At 55.7% G+C, this 20,384-nt stretch overlaps 3 protein-coding genes across 14 annotated transcripts in view; 2 read left to right on the top strand and 1 right to left on the bottom strand.

The window, feature by feature from the left end:
- UNC13B (unc-13 homolog B) overlaps positions 1-634 on the bottom strand; it is a 261,972-nt gene extending 261,338 nt beyond the window's left edge. For 4 of the 8 annotated variants that reach the window (XM_070053873.1, XM_070053879.1, XM_070053875.1 and 1 more), the window contains exon 1: positions 349-487. In XM_070053873.1, the coding sequence (XP_069909974.1) occupies positions 349-392 (44 nt within the window). In that variant the 5' untranslated portion in view covers positions 393-487. The other 4 variants (XM_070053821.1, XM_070053890.1, XM_070053828.1 and 1 more) reach the window with 2 other exon arrangements.
- ATOSB (atos homolog B) lies at positions 536-12,767 on the top strand. Of its 5 annotated transcripts, XM_070053921.1 has the most exons (10): positions 5,088-5,119; positions 5,320-5,408; positions 8,777-8,920; positions 9,161-10,132; positions 10,281-10,339; positions 10,511-10,616; positions 10,735-10,893; positions 11,114-11,182; positions 11,263-11,438; positions 11,518-12,767. In XM_070053921.1, the coding sequence occupies exons 4-10, from the start codon at positions 9,236-9,238 to the stop codon at positions 11,669-11,671; spliced, it is 1,620 nt and encodes a 539-aa protein (XP_069910022.1). In that variant the 5' UTR covers positions 5,088-5,119; positions 5,320-5,408; positions 8,777-8,920; positions 9,161-9,235; the 3' UTR covers positions 11,672-12,767. The 5 variants fall into 5 exon arrangements, with proteins under 5 accessions (XP_069910037.1, XP_069910028.1, XP_069910031.1 ...); XM_070053936.1 differs by lacking the exons at positions 5,088-5,119; positions 5,320-5,408 and adding an exon at positions 536-641; XM_070053927.1 differs by lacking the exons at positions 5,088-5,119; positions 5,320-5,408 and adding an exon at positions 968-1,081.
- Positions 12,768-14,470: 1,703 nt separating this feature from the next.
- Positions 14,471-17,723, top strand: STOML2 (stomatin like 2). Its single transcript, XM_002708008.4, has 10 exons — positions 14,471-14,627; positions 14,865-15,002; positions 15,402-15,501; positions 15,629-15,687; positions 15,769-15,870; positions 16,026-16,160; positions 16,314-16,458; positions 16,572-16,651; positions 16,874-17,002; positions 17,442-17,723. The coding sequence occupies exons 1-10, from the start codon at positions 14,583-14,585 to the stop codon at positions 17,577-17,579; spliced, it is 1,071 nt and encodes a 356-aa protein (XP_002708054.1). The 5' UTR covers positions 14,471-14,582; the 3' UTR covers positions 17,580-17,723.
- Positions 17,724-20,384: the final 2,661 nt, after the last annotated feature.

The raw sequence follows: 20,384 nt of genomic DNA, 5'->3' as shown, positions 1-20,384 counted from the left end.
GACTCAAGCGCGAACTAAATTGCAGATCCTGTGTAACTGTCGCATAGTTCCCTCGACACCAGTACAGGGCAAAGGCCTCGCTTTTCGCCGGTGATTGCAGACTTCTCTTAACCTCACAGCAACCCTCACACTGGTAAAATTCGCAGACCTCCTTGCTGACCCAGTCCCACAGGCACGGAACTGAATCCTACTGCCCATCCCAGAGCACTGACCCTCCTGCCCAGCGTGGGCTCCAAAACCACCCAAACCCACGGCCCGGCCTCCACCATTTTCACAGACCCTTGAGACTCCTTGCACTATCTTGCAGCCCCACAGACCTGTCCCTTTCGGGCAAAGGCACTTGCTAACCTAGACGTCCCAACAGAGAGGCTCGGATTCCTCAGGCGGCTCATCCCAGCGCCGAAGCCTCGAGAAGGTACGCCGGGCGAGCTGGCTCCCCACCCCAGCCCTGGGCCGGCCAGCTCCGGCTCCCAGCCCGGCGGCCGAGGCCCCGCCCCCCAGACCTGTCATCACAGAAGCCGCACGTGGCCGGGGTGGGACCTCAGGCGACCTGCAGCCATCACTTTGTCTCCTCCGTCATCCATTGGGGCCGCCGCCGCCAATCAGAGCCAGCGGATCCGGGCTGGAGCGCGGGCGCCCGGGTGAAGCGAGCGGGAGAAGGAGCGGGGGGCGGGGGGAGGAAGTACTCTGAGAGGGGAGGGGGCTCGCGGTGGAAAAGGGCCTGGCGGGGGTTCTGCCGGGCAGGAGTCGGAGGGGGCGGGTCCCAGAGAGAGGCGGGGCTATCGCGAGGGGGCGGGACCCGGGGCGGGGCCTGGGAAAGCGGAGGATCCTGGGGAAATGCAAAGACGGCGAGCAGAGGGGCGGGGCCTGGGCTACAGAGGCGGAGCCAGAGGAATTAAAGACGCGGGGAAAGGGGACCAGCTGGGGGAAGGTGGGAGGTGGGACAAGGGAGGGGGTGGGCCGGGGCGCTGTGGGGGCGGGGCTCGCGCCGAAGGGGCGAGGTCTGCGGGCCGAGACTGCAGCTAGGACTGCTCCGTAACTGCCCCAATCCTCAAGTGCAACGGGACCCTCGGAAGTACAGGTGTGGGGCAGGGTGCGCGTGGAGGAAGGGCCAAGGACCGGGGTGCGCTGGGGCAGACGTGAGGAAGAAGGGACACCATTAGGGATGGGAGAATCCGGAGACTGCCGAGGGGGGGGTAGGTTGAAGGGGGAGCCGGAGTTGAGGGAGCAGTTGAGGGCTTCAATGTGTGGGCAAGGAGGTGCATTCTCCGTGGGCCCTTATGGGGGCAGGGCGGGAGTGCTTTGTGGGGATGGGAGGTACAATGTTAGGGGGCGGGGTTGCTGTGCGAGGGGGAGGGGATTTGGAGGCGCTCTGGGGGAAAGGAGCTGCGCGATGGAGAAGGGCTGGTGGTCCCGAGTGTGGGAGGGTCGGAGGCCTGGGGGGGGGAGGCCCCGGGTGAAGGGGGGAGCCCCCACTACTTTGAGAAAGTAACAGTCTAGGTCAGCGCAGGGACTCCAGGAAGACATTTGTGTTTTGTGTTCCAGGAGTGAGGCTGATGCAATTAGTGGGGTGAATTTGCCTGTCTGAAGTGTTCCTGTCCGCTGGGCTCCTAACTCAGTCTTCTGGCTTGGGCACTCCGAGAAGGAGCCAGGCCCTACTTGCCACCAGGGCTCGTGTGATTGCCCCCTAGCAAATGTAGGATCCGTCTAGCTGAGACCAGGGTTTCTTCCCCAGCTGGTGTCCCTAGGGACCCTTCACCCACTGGGTTCCTGTCAACCCCCCACCCTAGTTCCTGTTCCTCCCAGAAGCCTGTCTTGGTCTCTGTCTGCCCCCTCCCCCTCTTTGCCCTGCCCTTACGCTCTGGGTGTGCTCATTTCCCACTTCCTTCCTCGCCCTGGGGCCTGGCCTGGTCCTTGCCAGTCTAGGAGCCCTAGGCACCGTGCCCTGCCCCAGACTTTGTACTCCACGACCAGAGACCCTGGTAACCAGCAGGAAGGCTCACTCCCCACTTCTCCCAGCCCCCAGGGCCTCTCCCAGCAAACCCCCAAGTGATGGGTAGCCACAGACTCATTTCCCCTCCCCTGGGTGGGGAATCCTAGGACCCCCAAAACTCTAGGTTTCTCTGGGAGGGGGAGTGGTGGGGCATAGAGAGGGGCTTTGATGTGTTTTCAGAGGTGAGCCACTATTGTGAGCTGAACCCTGGGGAGGCTTGTGAGGGAGGGAGAGGTAGTGGCTCCCCCTCGTTCTGGGCTGGGAAGCTGCCTGTCAGAAGGGGGTGGGGGAGACTTAGCCCTCTTGGGGGCGCCTCTGGTTCCCAGAGGGCACTTGGTGTTGTGCCAGGGTTCTTTTCCCTAGGAGAGGGTGGGAAAGGCTGGGTTTCCACACCGCTGCTGAATGAGTGTGACATTGTTCTTGCCGTAAGGGGCCCCAAGCCAGCCTCCTCGCACAGCCGCTAGGTCGGTGGCTGACTGGCCAGGGAGGGGGGGGGTGAGGCCAGACAAAGCCCTGGGGTAGGGTGGGGTAAAAGAGGGCAGGCTGAAGCCTTTTGAGGAGGAGCTGATTGCTATGGCAACACCGCTTCCCAGACAGTTTCTCAGAGAGGGCGGGCCTAGGGCAGGCTCTCTCTGGCTTCCTCGGACTTGGGGCGTTTTGTGTGGGTGGGTGGGGCGTGAGGAGGAAGGGCACCGCTGGCCGTGCTGGGGCTGGAGTGCGTAGCCTTTCTCTTCGAGCAGTGGAGCAATGAGACGCTTCGTCCCACTCTGGAAAGGATGTGCGTGAACAGCAGCCATTCGACCCACGAGGCCCTCCGCCAAAGCCCCTCATTCTGCAGATTCGGAAATGTATGAGCCAGGAGACTGTGTTCCCCCAGTCACAGTGAAAGAGCAGGAGTTGGGATCCAGGTTTCAGACTGCTCTTTGCTAGCCCCAGGCCCACGGCTTTCTTCACCGACGTTTATTGAGCAACTATCATGTGCCAGGCACTGATGTTAACTGTGGGAATATGAGCATGAACAAAACAGATAAAGCTGATGCTCTCATTGGAGCTTTCTGATAGGGGAGAGAGGAACTGTGTTTACCGGTGTGTTTGTGTGAGAGAGAAACTGCTATAAACACACACACACACACACACACACACACAGAGCAAGCTAAACGTTTGGGACAGTTAGGTAAGGCTTCCAGTTAGTGTGGCACTGCTTCCCTCAGGTACCCACTGAGACCTGGACCATCCTACCCTCTGAGCCATGGAGCCCTCACTTTTGTAGGTAAACGAAGGCTGGGGCCTGTGGTGATGGCAGTAGGATAGAAAAGCACGGTGTTGCTAAGGGATTATTACTCTCCTACATTGTTCTGTGTCTTCGCCTGTCTTCCCGGTTAGCTGTTACTAAGGTGAATAGGCTCTTCACATTAGTGCTGTGTAGTTTTCTTCAGGATTCCTTGATCCTGTTCCCGAGCATTAGGGAATCAGTGAGGAAGTCAGCCCAAGGGAACTGGACTTGTTTTTTTTTTTTTTTTTTTAATTTTGTTGCTAACAAACAAAATTTTCCCCCTGGACTGAGGGGAGGAAAGGTGAGCTTAGAGGAAGTGTTATTTGCTTGTGCCTCTTAAGTGTGGAGCATAAGGAGGAAGTTAAAGGAAAACCTCTTTTTATTTTCCAATGACAACCTCAGGGCCCTGGACGCCAGGGGTGGGAGTGGGTGGGTGGGGAGGTAACCACAGCATCTGCGAGGAGGGAGAAAGACCTAGGGCTTTATGTGGCCTCTGAACTATAGAAGAATGGCGGACTTTCTTCGTGGGGCTCTGGTGCTTGCCTCTTGCTTCCGTGGGCAAGTCTCCGAGAGAAAAATCTCCTGAGTTGCAAACTGGCCTGCTGACCGGGGCTAAGGGCAAAGTAGATAGGGCTATCTATTGCCTCAGCTTGCCTCCAGAGCAGCCCCTCTGTGAGTGTCTTTTAATGCTCAGTCCCAGTCATTTAAAGAATAGGAGGACAAGGGTTAGGATGCTGGTTCTGCATCACTTAATCTGGTTGGGTCTGAGCGGGGCCTGGAGCCAGTGACTCGGGGAGAATGGGGAGTTTTGAGGGAGCGGTGAATCATGGGGGTGAGCTCCAACACGAGAGCTGGGCTCATTTCCCCATTCTCACCAGATGCCTTCCTAGCCCTCTGCCTAGGGTGCTCTGCACCCCCGAACTGTGAGTACAGAGAGTGCTGGCAAGAAGTAGGGAGGCTTGGTCTCAGAATGGGAGTTCGGAGACACAAAAACTCATGCCTGGGTCCCTGAAATTAAAAGGTATCCATATCTGAGGAGCTCTTGAGGTCCCTTTAACAGAAGCAAAAGAACATCTATGTATGTATTTATTTGCAAGATCTTCCATCTGCTGGTTCACTCCCTAAATGGTTGCCACACACAGGTCTGGGCCAGGCCGCCGGCCAGACTCCAGTGAACGCTCAGATTGGGGATGCCAGCGTCCCAAGCGGCAGCTCAACCCACTGCGCCACAGTGTGGCCCAGAACATCTATATAGAGGAAGAGAAAGAAGAAAATATTTCTTAGCATGGAAGGCGATAGGATCCTACCCCAGGGTTTTTCCTTCTGCTCTGGCATGAAGGAAGCTTCCTAAGGTCTAAACAGTCTTCTTGGCTGGGAAGTGCTCGTTTGGAAGGTGGGGAGAGATGAAATGGGCATGTTTAGGGTCTGGGGTCTGGAATGATAAAGGCAGGTTGACTTTGCGTGTTTTCGAATTATGTCTATGAAAACCCTGGGCTTGCTATTAACATGCCTAGGAAGAAGAAGGGTGGGGAGGGAGTATTGAGAAGTGAGTCGGGGATTAAAAGGCAGAGCAGAGAATTCCTTTGGACTAAGGCAGATGAGGGGTTAAGGATATGGGAGGAGCGACCCTGAGTAGGCCTGCCCCCTCGTGGGCCAATAGGCGTCCGCCCCTTGGAGGAGGCGTGCCTCACTCTTGAGGTCGAGGGGAGGCTGGCCTCCTTTGGACCAATGAGCACGGTCGCTACCCATGGAGGGCGTGGTCTGAGGGGGGCGTGGCGGCCGTGGCCGCCGCGCCAGGGGTGGTGGGGCGCTGGGCGGGGCGGGCGGCCCCATCAGCTGGTAGGAAATGGCCTGTGAGTCAGAGGGGCAGCGGAGTCGGCGGCGCGGAGCCGGGGCGGCCCCGGGGAGGGACCGTCGCGGGGAGGGGCGCGGCAGCGGCTGAGGGGCTGCGGGCGCCCGGGCCTGCTCGTGTTGCACACGGAGCTGATCAGAGAAGAGCCCAGCTGAGCAGGACTCAGCCTGAGCCACCCTTTGTCTGTGGGGCCCGTGGCAGGGAGGACCGCGGATCCGAGGGGAGGGACCGGGACGGGACGGAAGGGCCCGGAGCAGCGGCCACCTCAGCGGAGCCAATTTGGGAGCGGGGTGAGTGTGTGTTAGGGGAAAAAGAGCAAATCTCCGACGCCCCAATTGGATATGGGGCCTGTCCCAGGCTGAGGGGAGGAAAAGAGTGAAAAAGAACCTGGGAGGCTAAGCGGGGAGGAGGGGCGGGGTGGGGGGGGCGAGGGCAGTGGGAGATCGTCCAGAACGAGGAGTCCAGGAGCAGAGGTGAGTCTGCCGGGCTTAGTTTGGAGGGGTTGCTGAGGTCTGCTCACCCCACCCCACCCCCGCAGTGGAGGGCTCTAGATTAGGGCCCAGGGGTTGGGGAGTGAGCAGAGATTGGCTTTCCGACCCACTGTGGTGGTCCACGGGAACAGCCCCCTAACTTGTGTGAATGCCTATAGGGACAAACTGTGTAGCAGCTTGCAGTAGTTCTGGTTGCACAGAATGAGGGTGGAAAGCACATAGAAAGGAATCTTTCTTGTCACCCTCCTTGATAGGGTAGAAATGGTTATCTCTGTTACAGAAGGGAAAGGCAGAATGAACCTGGGAGCTCATTCCTATACCAACACCCACCTCCCTGGCCTAGCAGGTGTCTGAGGGTACAGACCCCATGGTATTCTGGGACTTGTTGTTTTTGCTGGCCTTGTTCCCTTGGCATGTTGGGAGCTGTAGTCCTTGCCAGCCACAGCCTGGCACAGCTGTTTGATGCCAGCTGCTGCCCATCCCCTGCACTGAGAGTGAGGTTTGGCTTACCTCGCCCTGCTCCCCCATCACCCCCCCCCCCCCCCCGCAGCCCTGCCCCATGAGTCAGCTTGAAGCCATGGTCCAGAGCCAGACTGGCTGGGTGGCAGAGGAATGAGTCTTAAAGCGAGTTGATGGGGCGGGAATGAGAGGGTTTTCAGGTAATGAGTAGATGCTAGGCATGCTGGGGTCAAGTAGGACATCATGTCATCACCTGGCTACCCTGGGGCAACCGCTCAAGAGGGTGCCGGGGATGACCCGGAAGTGGAGATGCTAAGGAAAAGGACCTTCTGGATCTGTGTGGCTTGAGTGGAGGAAAGGAGGAGTAGAGATGAGGGAGCTGCCGTCAGTATTCTGCACTTTCCAGCCAACCCACCCACTACACGGAGCCAGAATTTTCCTAGGGTTCTTAGTTGTAATGAGAACTTGGTGAAATGGAAAAGTGCAGGGTGCAATGATGGGAACTTGGTGTGGGAGAGCTTTTCAGTCCCTGGCTGCAAATGTCCCTTTCTCCCTGCCTCCCACCCCCACGTCTGTTGCTGATTCTCCCTGTACAACTAATCTCTCTGCTTCTCTCACCCGGGGAGTTTTTCTCTGCACAGATCTCCAGGGTTTGAATTCCACTTTTTTTTTTTTTTAATTTTTTGCCTTGCTATGTGCTTTCCTCTTTGCTTGGAATTGGGCAGAGGGATGGGGCACAGACTTGCCCTGAGGAACCCTATGGTCAGTCCGGGAGATGCTGTACCCCACAGGAGTGAGCAGAACTGTCCCTGGGTTACAGGAAGTGGTCACACTGCTGTAAGTGAAGTCTCAGAGGAGGGGGAAATATTTTTGGTTGGGGGCAGACAGAGCAGACGTTCTGGAGGGCATGGCATTTGGCCTAGCTGAAGAGGAAGCATAGGTCTAGGATAGGCATGTAAAGGGCCCTCTTTGAAGGAGCAGCCATTGTGAGTGGTGGGCAGCACAAGCTACTGCCCAAAGAAAAGGCTGACCCTTCTGGGGGCAGTTGGTCTTCAACTCGACGATCCCCTCCCCACAGTAGGGGCTCCTGAGGGTAGACTAGTCAGTGAGGACCCCCTTGTTCCCTGGCAGCCAAGCAGTGGTTTTAGCACTGTGGGTGTGTGAGCACTGGGGGAGGGGCATGGCACTCTGCTGGTTTCCAGCTGACTGACTGCTGCTGCCTTATCTCTAACGTGCAGGGCCTGGGGGAAGGGTAGGCCTTGAAAAGAGCTTTCTGGCATTCCCCCCACCTCCTTGTTTTTGGTTGGATTTGTTGCCTCTTATTAAAGAGACAGACTGTTGGAGGCAATTGGGCATTTCAGACCGAAGGGCCAGCTTGAACCGCCTGAGGTCTGTTACCTCTCAGGGGCACCGATGGGGTGTGACTGTCTGCAAGACCTCTGCCCTTAGCACTCAGGGTGGCACTTACCCTTTTGGAGACACACATATGGGAAGTTGTGCAACTCAGTGGCCTTGAGTAACAGAGCAGAATCCGTGCCCTCCTAGCTGGCATGGTCTCTTGAATCTTGGCAGTATCTCATCCCCCCTCCAAAGGTAGAAGCCCCGACAAGTGGTCATCCTGTTTCCACTCATTTTTTAAAATCAAAACAACAACAACAATTCCTCTGTATCTATTTTGATTTACTTGAAAGGCAAAGTGACAGATTTCTTCCATCTGCTGGTTCATGCCCCAAACATCCACAACAGCCAGCACTAGGCCAAAGCCAGGTGCCCAGAACTTCATCTGGGTCTTCCTTGTGGGGAACAGGGGCCCACGCACTTGGGCCATCATCTGCTACCTCCCAGGATGCAGGAAGTTGGATTGGAAGCAGAACAGCACTTCGATAAGGATTGCAGACATCAGAAATGGCAGCCTAACCAGCTGCGCAAGAATATCTACCCCAACTCATTTTTAAAAAGTAATTAATTGTCTTTATTTGAAAGGCTGAGAGGGTCCTGTGGCATAGTGGGTAAAGCCGCTGCCTATGATGGTGGCATCCCATATGGGTGCCAGTTGGAATCCCAGCAGCTCCACTTCTGATGCAGCTCCTTTCCAATGGCCTGGGAAAGCAGCAAAGGATGGCCAAACATGGGAGACCTAGAAGAAGTGCCTGGCTCCTGGCTTCAGCTGGAGCCAGCCCCAGCTGTTGTGTCCATCTGGGGAATGAACCAGCAAATGTAAGATTCTTTCTGTCTCTCCCTTTCTGTAACTCTGCCTTTCAAATAAATAAATAAATCTTAAAAAGGAAAGGAAAAGAAAGGCTGAAAGACAGAGATCTCCTATCTACTTGTTCACTTCCCAAATGCCCCACAGTAACTGGGGCTGGGTCAGGTGAAAGCTGGGAGCCAGGAATTCAATCCAGGTCTCCCACATAGGGAGCAGGGACCCAAGTACTTAAGCCATCACTGTTAACCTCCCAGGGTGTGTATTAGCAGGAAGCTGGAATCAGGATTAGATCTGGGATTTGAACTCTGAGCCGGTATGCCAGCAGCATCTTAACCACTGCGCACTGTGCCAATGCGCACCCTAAGCCCGTGCCTTCTGTTTCTGAGGAGCGCATCTCACATGGGAAGAACATCCTGGAGTGTACTCTGTCGGCCCACGATGGGGAAGAGGTCTCAGCGATGGCTCTAGGAAGCCTGGCTTACGTCTGCTTTCCTGTCTTCAGGGTCCAGCTGAGCCCAGGAGCTGCACGGAATGGTGGCAGTCACCTTGCCAGTGCAGCGGGCATGGACCAGACTGCAAGCTAGCGGAGCAAGGCATCCATCAGGAAGAGGGGACACACAGCTGGGCTTGAAGCTTCTTCTTCGGGGTGAGTGCCAGAGAGAACGAGAGGGGAGTTGGTCCAGTAAGAAATCTGAGCTAAACAAGCCACGCTCTCAGGAGTTCTTAGAAACCCCTACATTCCACGAATGCATGCCGGGGTTTGCACACCTTCACCCTCAGGAACCCCTCAAGGTCATGTCAGGCCAGGGAAGGGTCTGAAATTCAGCTGGAAGGAAAAAGACTCATTGAGTCCCCTGACTGCCTTTTCTTCTCTTCTCTTGCACAGATGTCCCCAGGCCCCCCAGCCCAGGCCCAGCATAAAGGCCGTGGAGGGGGGCCCCCCTGACCCAAGCGGGGCTTCATGCGCCACGTGCAGGCGGAGCCGTCTCCATCCTCAGAGCCCGAGGCTGGCCCTTCACAGCCTCCAGGCAGACAGGGGGCCCTCCAGGGTGGCCTGCTCATGGGCTACAGCCCGGCGGGGGGGGCAGCATCCCCCGGGGTCTACCAGGTATCCATCTTTTCCCCTCCGGCTGGTGCCTCTGAGCCACACAGGGCCCTGAAGCGTCCAGCCCCGCCTACTGAGGGTCCACGGGAGCTGAAGAGAGGCCCTGGGCTGGGGGCTAGAGAGGGACTACCCCCTGAAGAACCATCTACGCTGGGGCTCTTGGGCCCAGAGGGCCTGGGGCTGGGACTGGGTGTGGCCAGCCAGCATTTTTCCCATCATGGCCTCTGTGTTGTGGAACAGGGAGGTAGTGCCACCTCACCTCGGACTTCAGGGGCCCAGAGCCCCCCCTGGCCCCCATCCAATGCTTCCTGCAATACTTTGCACACCAGAGACTGGGCTTCCCCAGATCCAGGGGGTCAGGGGTCTTTGGGGGAATCCCCAGGGCCAGCCCCTTCGGGCCAGCTGCACACACTTGACACTGATTTGCACAGTCTTGCACAAATAGGGGGTAAGAGCCCAGTGGCTGGGGTGGGCAATGGGGGCAGCCCCTGGCCTAGGGAGTCCCCTGGCACTGCCAATGGGCACAGTCCCGAGCACACACCCCCTGGCCCTGGACCCCCAGGCCCCTGCCCCACCAAGCGAAGGCTGCTTCCTGCTGGAGAAGCCCTGGATGTCAGCTCTGAGGATGAGGGTCCAGCCCCTCGGAGGCGCCGGGGAACCCTGGGCCACCCTCCTGCTGCCAACAGTTCTGATGCCAAAGCCACACCCTTCTGGAGTCACCTGCTGCCTGGACCCAAGGAGCCTGTTTTGGTGGTAAGCCAATACCACCGTGAAGTGGATACTTGTGTGGGTGAAGGTGGAGGACTGGGGCGATGCCTCTTGTAAAGCCTCTGATGAGCTCCTGTCCCAAAATACACCTGGCCTCCACCCAGTCTCCTTTCTTAACCTTTCACCTCTATAGGACCCAACAGACTGCAGTCCCATGGGGCGGAGGCTGAAAGGTGCCCGTCGCCTGAAGCTGTAAGTGACCAGCTTCTCCCTCTGTCCTGTTCCTGAGAACGGGGGTCAAAATCTATAGTCCAGGATAGGGGACCCCAGAGCAGGAGCCCTAGATAATGGCAAACAATGGAACCCGAGGACATGGGCAGGAATGCCGGAATATCTCAAGCTATGCATCCCTTCCTCCACCAGGAGCTCCCTTCGAAGCCTCCGGAAGAGCCCAGGCCTGCTGAGCCCCCCCAGTGCCTCCCCTGTTCCTACCCCTGCTGTCAGCCGTACCCTGCTGGGCAACTTTGAGGTAGCTCCCACTGGGCTTTGTGATTGGGGGCTCCAGGGAGGAGTGGGACAGTGGAAGCTGGTGTGGATGGATAAGGACTGGGGTCTCTCCCACCACGTGTCCCCCACCCCAACCCCAGGAATCCTTGCTGAGAGGACGCTTTGCACCATCTGGCCACATCGAGGGCTACACAGCAGAGATTGGAGCGAGTGGGTCCTACTGCCCCCAGCATGTCACGCTGCCTGTCACCGTCACCTTCTTCAATGTTTCTGAGCAAAACGCCCCGGCCCCCTTCCTGGTAGGACCTAACTCCAACCCAAAGGTAGCTTATTAAGAGGATGAGGGGGCTTGGGGAGAGAGAGGGGGACAGGAGTTACTCCTGTTCCTCACCTAGGAGTGAGGCAGAGTCAGGTGGGGCAGAGGCCATCCAGGGTATGAGACTGTGGAGTAGGGCAGGTATTTAGGGCTCAGGGCTCTCCTGGTCCCCACCTCAGCTAATGGCTCCATGGCCTTCCCAGGGCGTCGTGGACTTGAACCCCCTGGGGAGGAAGGGTTACAGTGTGCCCAAGGTGGGCACCATCCAAGTGGTGAGTCTCCCTACGGGAGTGGGTGGGGAGAGAGGAGAACAGCCTCTAGGTCTTACCAACCTTGACTGTCCTGTCCCCAGACCTTATTTAACCCCAACCAGACTGTGGTGAAGATGTTCCTCGTGACCTTTGACTTCTCGGACATGCCTGCTGCCCACATGACGTTCTTGCGCCATCGCCTCTTCTTGGTGCCTGTGGGTGAGGAGGGAAATGCCAGCCCCACCCACCGCCTCCTCTGCTACTTGCTGCACCTCAGGTAGCCCTTCCCTGATTAGGATCTCTCCTTGCTTCTCCGCTGTCTGTACTCTTCCTTTAATCACACTCTTCTCCCTTAGGTTCCGGAGCTCCCGCTCAGGCCGTGTAAGCCTGCATGGAGATATCCGCCTGCTTTTTTCCCGCCGGAGCCTGGAGCTGGACACAGGGCTCCCCTATGAACTGCAGGCTGTGACCGAGGCCCCCCATAATCCACGTTATTCACCTTTGCCCTGATTGCAGGCGCTCCAAACCCACGTGGGCCAACAGCCTGCCCCTCCTGTTCCATCTTGGACCGAGTAAACACATGGAGAGATGGCGAGAGACCCTTCAGGCTTGAATGAAAGTTCTCGCCCTGCTCGTGCCCAAATTGACTATTTGGGTGTTTAAAGCTTCTGATCCTTCCACACCCTGCCCTACTCCGGGTACTCGACGTGCCTGTCCCCTCTTGGGTTTCCCAGGCCAGCTTAGATAGTAGGGACGAACCAGAGCTACCCTGAGTTTGTCCCAAGTTCCCAGGCAATTCATGCCAGCGTTGCCTCCCTGTCCTGGGCAGGGGCCACTTATTATTTTATTTATTTTTAATTTATAATTTATTCAAATTGGATTGCCTTGGTAACCTCCCACACCTGATAATTGGCGTCACCCCTCCTCCTTTCCCACTCAAAGTTACTGCTCCAATCTCAGGAGTTGAAGAGGCTGATGTGAGGGTAGGGGGAGAAGTGCTCTCCCTCGGCCGAAGGCAGAGGGGTTATTCCAGAGAGACTGAGTCATTAGCCAAAGACTCAGCTTCCCCTGTCCTCCCCTTCTGACCCATCTCCGAAAGCCAACTTCTACATGTGTGTGTGTGTGTACAAGCTTGTGTTTGTGGGGTGTGTGTGGGTGTGTGTTTGTGTGTGAGGCAGAGAGAGAGGGAGTGCATGCATGCACACACACAGGGGTTAACTGCCCCTCACCTAGGGCTCCAGACTCCATGTCCCTCTCCTTCTGCCTGTGTCTCCCTGCTTTGGGGTCCTGACTGAGGAAGGTGTCCAGGGGCAGAGTCAGGGCAAAGGACTGGGGTGCCTCCTCTCACCTGGCCGGACTCTGACCCACCTACCTCAGCTGGGGTGAGGGGCACCCCTCAAACTCAGTCATGTGGTTCCCAACTACCCCATCCCCACTCCAGACTCTGACCCAGCCTCAGCCCAGACTCCTGGGGCTGGGCAGAGGGGAACAAGCATTTGCTGAAACTTGAAAACAAAACAAAACAAAAACAGGAAAAAGTTGTACCTGGTACTTTTTTAAGAAAAACATTTAAGAGAAAGAATAAATTCTTGTTTGGAAACTTGAACTAATCTTTCCCTTTTCTTTCGGGATGGGAGGCTTAATGGGAGGTGGGACCCTGCATTTTCTCCCAGAGAGGAGGCAGCAAGCTTGAGCCCATGCTGATTCTTGGAGCTTAGTCTTACTCTTCTCAAATGATGAGTGGGAAGGAGGTGTTGGGAGGTGAACTCCCTGGGGCTGGCATCGTGGCCTAGTGGGCTAAACCTCCAGTTTCATCCTGACCCAGCCCCTGTGGTTGCAGCCATTTAGGGAAGGAACCAGCAGATGGAAGAACTCTCTGTCCCTGCACTCCAAATAAATAAAATAAATAAATCTTATTTGAAAGGCAGAGTTACACAGAGAGAGGAGAGGCAGAAAGAGAGGTCTTCCATCCGCTGATTCACTCCCCAGTTGGCTGCAACAGCCAGAGCTGTGCTGATCCAAAGCCAGGAGCCAGGAGCTTCCTCCGGGTCTCCCACGTGGGTGCAGGGGCCTAAAGACCTGGGCCATCTTCTACTGCTTTCCTGGGCCACAGCAGAGAGCTGGATTGTAGGTGGAACAGCCAGAACTCGAACCAGTGTCCATATGGGATGCCAGCGCTGCAAGGCGGTGGCTTTACCCACTATGCCACAGTGCTGACCTGTTTTACTTATTTGAAAAACAAAGTTAGAGACAGAGAGAGACGGAGAGAAAGGTCTTCCATCCGCTAGTTCACTCCCCTAGATGGCTGTAACCGCTGGAGCTGGGCCGATCAGAAGCCAGGAGCTTCTTCCTGGTCTCCCACGCAGGTGCAGGGGCCCAAGGACTTGGGCCATTTCCATTGCTTTCCCAGGCCATAGCAGAGAGCTGGATTGGAAGTGGAGCAGCTGGGACTCGAACTGTCGCCCATATGGGATGCTGCTGCAGGCCGTGGCCTTAACCTGCTGCGCCACAGTACAGGCCCCTAAATAAATAAATCTTTAAAAAAAATTTTAAGTCTTTGAATGTGGATCTGGATCCTTATACTGGTTCTGTTGATGATTTCAACGCCTCGGAATTTCTGTAAAATGAGGGTGAATGCCGCTTTGCAGCGCTGGCATCCCATATGGGCACCGGTTCGAGTTCTGGCTGCTCCACATACGATCCAGCTCTCTGCTGTGGCCCGGGAAAGCAGTAGAAGATGGCCCAGGCCTATGAAAGGATAAAGCCAGAGCATCCGGTGGTGTGTGCAAGGTGACATGCTCCAGACAAGGTTGGAGGGAGGTCCAGGTTTGCCAGAGTATGCAAGGGGACCAGGCCCACCAGACCCCGACTGGGAAGACAGAAGAACCGTGGCGCCTTGGGAAAGAGTGCAAAATCTCATCTCTATCACCAGGCAAAGTGAGGCCCAGTTACCACGGCAACGGGAACGGGGTCAGTCCCCAGCGGGAAGGCTGGGCGCAGCACAGCGGGGCTACCAGAGAATCTCCATGGCAACGAGTCAGCGCCAACCCACCGGTCGCTATGGTGACAGATGGGGGCGACTACACGCTCTAGAGGGTAAACTGAGTCTCGAGGCTCGGTAAAGAATGCAGGAAAGAGTGTCCGTTTTGTTCACCACTCCGGGGATCTCGACCTCGAAAGGCGAGAACCAGAACAAGCAGCAGCCCCGGGGCCTCTGTGGAAGGTCTGCGTCTCCCCGCAAACAACTTGGGGCACTCACCGCCAAGCCACGCTGATTGGGTGAGTGTGGCCTGGGGGAAGGGACGGCGGAAGTACATCCGGGGGAGTGGCCCTGCGGGCGGAAAGGCTCGGGTCTGGGCTGCAGGAGCGGCCGCTCTGCTCCTCGTCTCGTTGGTTCCGGAGGTCGCTGCTGCGGTGGGACATGCTGGCGCGCGCGGCGCGGGGCACTGGAGCCCTCTTGCTAAGGGTGAGAGCGAGGCAACCTTTTCTAGAGAGTCGAGAGAGAGGTCAGAGAGTCGCGCTTGGCCCTTACCTGGGAAGAAGCGGGATTCCAACTTCGGTAGTGGACAGGGGTCAGAGGTTGTGGTCCTCACGTGAGTCCCTCCCCCGGTATCCTTGAGCGTCGGGGTTTAGGGAGATGCGTTAGGGACGAGTGGGGTTCCGGGCCCGCTGGGGTCTCTGCTGACTCTTGTCTGCCCTTCAGGGCTCTGTGCAGGCGTCCGTCCGCGCTCCGCACCGCGCCTCCTCTGGATTGCCCCGAAACACCGTGGTACTGTTTGTGCCTCAGCAGGAGGCCTGGGTGGTGGAGCGAATGGGCCGATTCCACCGGATCCTGGAGCCTGTGAGAACCTATTCTGGCCAGCCAGCCAGAAGCCCGTTCCCCCCTCACATGTGGGAGTGGGACCTCCTTGGGGGCCTGCCTACTCATTTGGTCTGACTCTTGGGGCCAGCCTGGCAGGGCCCAGGCTGCTGACCATCATCCCGTGTCACCCCCTTGCTCAGCCCCACCTGTCCGCCTAAAAGTGGCTGTCTGCTGACTCCTGTTTCCTTGGCCCTCCCCTCCACTGAGAGACCTAACCTTACCTGTCTGTCCTCTCGGGCTTTGCAACCTGGGATGCTCTGGCCTCCTGAGGACATCTCTCGGCACGGGCTACTGCTTCTCTGAGCATGCTCCAGGCCTAGCTTAGCTCCCAGTCCCACAGCCCCTGCCCTTCTGAGGACCCGTGACTCCTCTTCCCAGGGCCTGAACATCCTCATCCCTGTGTTAGACCGGATCCGATACGTGCAGAGCCTCAAGGAAATTGTCATCAACGTGCCCGAGCAGTCGGCTGTGACTCTTGGTGAGGGGCAGGTGACGTGGGTGCTCTGAGACCCTTAGGGATGTGGCTGCTGTACATCCAGAACTTAGGAGAAAGAGCTGGTTGGAACCTGGGCGCCTGACCTTCCTCTTCTCCCTTGCTCTTGCAGACAATGTAACTCTTCAAATTGATGGGGTCCTGTACCTGCGCATCATGGACCCTTACAAGGTATCAGCCTCTTGCTTCTTAGTTACCTTTCTAGATAAAATCCTGGACCCAAGCTTCTTACACTGTCCACGCCCCTTCCAGGCAAGCTATGGTGTGGAGGATCCCGAGTATGCGGTCACCCAGCTAGCTCAGACAACCATGAGATCAGAGCTTGGCAAGCTCTCCCTGGACAAAGTCTTCCGGGTAAGTGATGTGGAGACAGAGTTAGGATTTGGAGGCCTGAACCTGGCACTGTCGGTCTTTTCTGGGGCTCAAGATCAGCCCCGGGGGATCTTGATCAGCTCAGTCTGCTGACAGATGGTTTGAGGCTGTAGAGCTTACACCTCTTCTTCCTCCAGGAGCGGGAGTCTCTGAATGCCAACATTGTGGATGCCATCAACCAGGCTGCGGACTGCTGGGGCATCCGCTGCCTGCGTTATGAGATCAAGGATATCCATGTGCCTCCCCGGGTGAAAGAGTCCATGCAGATGCAGGTGGGGGCCAGAGAAGGGTGAGGAAGGGGACCTCAGGGTGCTGCAGTCCCGGGCGGACCTGGGCTCCCTTCCCTGTTGTGATGGGCATAATTGCAAGTGTGGGTAAAAGTTTCCCCTGGCTTCTCGTTAAGGCATGTTGCTGGGGGCTTGCAGGTAGAGGCAGAGCGGCGAAAACGGGCCACAGTTCTAGAGTCGGAAGGGACCCGAGAGTCGGCCATCAATGTGGCAGAAGGGAAGAAACAGGCCCAGATCTTGGCCTCTGAAGCAGAAAAGGCTGAGCAGATCAATCAGGCTGCAGGTTAGAAGGCGGCAGAGGCCGAGGGAGGAGAGGGCGTGAGCTCTGAAGGGTGGTACCGGGACTCTGGGCATTTTAGGGTCTTCGTGGGTCAGCCTCTGTCTCATCTCTTCTAGGAGAGGCCAGTGCAGTTCTGGCCAAGGCCAAGGCCAAGGCTGAAGCTATTCGTATCCTGGCTGCAGCTCTGACACAACATGTGAGAGGCCCCTGGGTGGCAGTGTGGGCCAAGAGTTGACCATGAAAGGGTTCTCCTCTACCCTTGGGGGACATTCTTTCCTTTATGGGTTCCATTAAGGCGGATTACATGATGTCTTGTGTTGTGACCTGCATACCCTCTGTTTAGGCCATTGCTCTCTCTTCTCCATCATCCCCATCTCCAAATGTGCAATCTTTGTTTCTGTCTCCCATGTGGCCACAGAACGGAGATGCAGCAGCTTCACTAACTGTGGCCGAGCAGTATGTCAACGCATTCTCCAAACTGGCCAAGGACTCCAATACTATCCTGCTGCCTTCCAATCCCGGGGACGTCACCAGCATGGTGGCTCAGGTTAGCACTCTCTGAGGACCCAGCATGGAGCACTAGTGCCAGGGACTGAGACCTCCCACTACCACCAGCACTCACACCCCATTGGTCTGCAGAGTGCCAGGCCCGGCCCTTCCTTTGTTCCCTGTAGAGAACACCACCTCCATTCAGCCCTGCAGATAGAGTGCTCTTGAGAGGTGGTTTTTTTTTTGTTTTTTTTTTTTTGTTTTTTTTTTTTTTGTTTTTGCAGATACCTGTGCCAGGGTACCCAGGTCATCATACTCTGATGGCTTACGGATTCCTGGGATCAACTCCAAAGCTTATGTCTAAGGCTTAAGAGAAGAAAAAAGACAAACCAAGCCCAGTAGTCCTAGTCACAGCTTTTTCTTTCAGCCATTAGTAGGTTGGGCTGTGCCTTCTGCAGGGTGATCTCATGGCTCTCTCTCTCTGTCCCTCTCCTCAGGCCATGGGTGTGTACGGGGCCCTCACCAAAGCCCCGGGATCCGGGGCCCAGGACTCAGTTTCCCGTGGCAGCGGCCGAGATGTCCAAGGCACAGATGCAAGTCTTGATGTGGAACTTGATCGGGTCAAGCTGAGTTAGTGGAGCTGGGCGTGGTCAGGGAGTCCCGGGGCAGGGGAGCAGCACTTCCAGATTCTGTCTGTGGCCTCCCTGCCACGAGTTTGCTTTTTATTTTTTTATTTGAACTTTAATCATGTAATAAACTCACCAGTAGCAAACCAGAAACTGTCCTCTTTGATTGGGGGATTATGTTGGGAAAGTCACTGGCGTTTTCTTTGGATGTCTACACTCTCCAATCCTGTGAGGTGTTGGGAGCTGATGCTTCTAGGAGCATGAACTCTATTTAAACTGAAAGCACCCTTTTTGTCTTCAAGAGGAACTGTGTGATAATGGCGGAGCGATCAATCCACATGACTATGGAGCTGCCCAGTGCGGGGTGTAGTCCCCTTCCTGCCCAGCGTGGGGCTGTGTGTGTGAGGCAGGTGTTGAGGGGATATTTCATACGGAAGAGGGCTGCCCTGGCAGGGGAGAGCTGCTGACTGCATACAGGGTCTTCAGGGATTGAGGGCATTCCCTGGGCATCTGTTCAAAAACATCTAGTGTCTGCCACGAGCCAACCTCCGTGCTGCACGCTGGAGTTAGCAAAGCAGCAGGTCCAGCCACCCCTGCTTCCACAGTCAGGTAAGGGAGCGGTGGTAGCAAATGACCACTGGTGTGCTGGAAGGGCTGTGGCACGGAGTGCAGGGTTGCAAGAAGCCTCACCAATAGACTGGAAGGTAGACATGAAGGAGGTGAAGGAAAGACCCTTTTGGGCAGCTGGGAGTGAAACTGATACTGTAAATGCAGAGTTCCTGGGGTAGAGCATGTGGGAATTTTAAGTGGAAGAGCAATGGAACCACTACGGATATGATAAAGAAGCAAAGTGCTGGGATCGGTGCTGTGCAGTGCCAGCATCCCATATGGGTGCTGGTTCTAGTCCCGGCTGCTCCTCTTCCCATCCAGCTCCCTGCTATGGTCTGGGAAGGCAGTAGAAGATGGCCCAAGTCCTTGGCCCTCTCCACCCGTGTGGGAGACCTGGAAGAAGCTCCTGGCTCCTGGCTTTGGATCAGCGCAGCGCCGGCCGTTGCAGTCATCTGGGGAGTGAACCAGTGGACAGAAGACTTTTCTCTTTGTTTCTCCATCCCACTGTCTGTAACTCTACCTCTCAAATAAATAAATAAAAGAAGCAAAGAGGCAGCTAGAAGATGAATTACAGGGGAAAGGGGGATAGTGTGTAGAGTTGTAGGGCCATTGCAAAAATTTAGGCTTTTATTTTAAAGGTTTTAAGACATTGCCAGGGGCTGGCGCTGTGGCATAGTGGGTAAAGTCGCCACCTGCGGTCCTGGTATCCCATATGGGTGCCAGTTCGAGACCTGGCTGTTCCACTTCCAATCCAGCTCTCTGCTGTGGCCTGGGAAAGCAGTAGATGGCCCAAGTCCTTGGGCCCCTGCACCCGTGTGGGAGACCCAGAAGAAGCTCCTGGCTATTGGCTTCAGATCAGCACAGCTCTGACCATTGCGGCCAACTGGGGAGTGAACCAGCAGATAGAAGACCTCTCTCTTTCTGTCTCTCCTCTTTCTATGTAACTGACTTTCAAATAAATAAATCTTAAAAAAAAAAAAAAAAGATATTGCCAGCTTAAGTCTTGTACTTATGTTTTAAATGACTGGCAGGGAGATAAAGATCTCTTGTCCACTGATTTCACTCTCCAAATGCATGCAACAGTGGGGGCTGGGCCAGACCAAAGCTAGAAGCCCAAGGCTCAATCTGGGTCTCAGGTGTGGGTGACAAGGACCTAAGTACCTGAGCCATCGCCTTCTGCCTCCCAGGGTGTGCATTAGTGGGAAGCTGACATGGGAAGTGGAGCTGTGTGACTCGAACCCAAGCGTCCAAAGTGTCATCTTAACTGCTGTGTCAGACACCCCCCCCCCAGGCTTTTAACACGCATGCTCCACACAACTCCTCCATTTAAAAATACAAAGTCAGTGCTTTCTAGTATATTCAGAGCTGAAGAACCGCCAACTTTAGGATGTGTCACGCACCTTTTCCTCAGCCGTACCTGCCCCCTCCTCAATAGTACTGAGAAGCCGTTTTGTTTATTCGTCAGTGATGGGCATCTGGGATTGCACCTTGGGCTGTGATGGACAGTAGTACTATGAGCATTCAGGTGCAGTTTTGTTTGGACACAGGTTTTCACCTTGGAGTGATTCTGCTAGTTCACCACTGTGTAGCCTGTTGACAAACTGTTCATCTGTTTTCCAAAGCTGCTGCCCTCTTTTTATGATCCCCCAGCCACAAATGAAGGTTTCTAACACCCCCTTGCCAGTATTTATTTGTCTTTAATGATAGCCGTCCCGGTGGACTTAAGTGGTATTTTCAGCACTTTCCTGATGGCTGGTGCTATTGAGCATTGCTCTGTGGGTCCCCTGGCCATTTGGATATCTTCAAGGAAATGTTTAGTCACATCCTTTGCCTATTTTAAAACTGGGTTATTTGGAGTTATTATTATTATTATTATTGAGTTATAAAATTCCTTTAGTTGATTTGAGAGGAGGAGTGATGAAACCTTATCAATAGGAGTTAGCTAAGCAAAGAGAGAAAAGTCTTATTTTCATTTTACTAAGCAATGCCAAATAATGATAGAGAGCCGAGTTTGACTCCAGACTCTGTGCTTTTGGATTTAACCACGAAAGGACGGTAGCTCCCCGAACTCTTTCCTGAACTTAGTGCCTTGCCCGCTAATTCTCCTAAATTATGAAATCTCCCAACAAACTTGCCAAGCCCAATGAGCCTCGCCAAATTTCCACCGAGGTGCCGGCAGATGGCGCTGGGGCTCCCGGTGGGCCG

Source organism: Oryctolagus cuniculus, chromosome 1 (genome assembly GCF_964237555.1).
Source record: "Oryctolagus cuniculus chromosome 1, mOryCun1.1, whole genome shotgun sequence".
NCBI lineage: Eukaryota > Metazoa > Chordata > Mammalia > Lagomorpha > Leporidae > Oryctolagus > Oryctolagus cuniculus.
The sequence above is the reverse complement of the archived record's forward strand: the minus strand, read 5'-3'. Positions and strand labels throughout refer to the sequence as shown.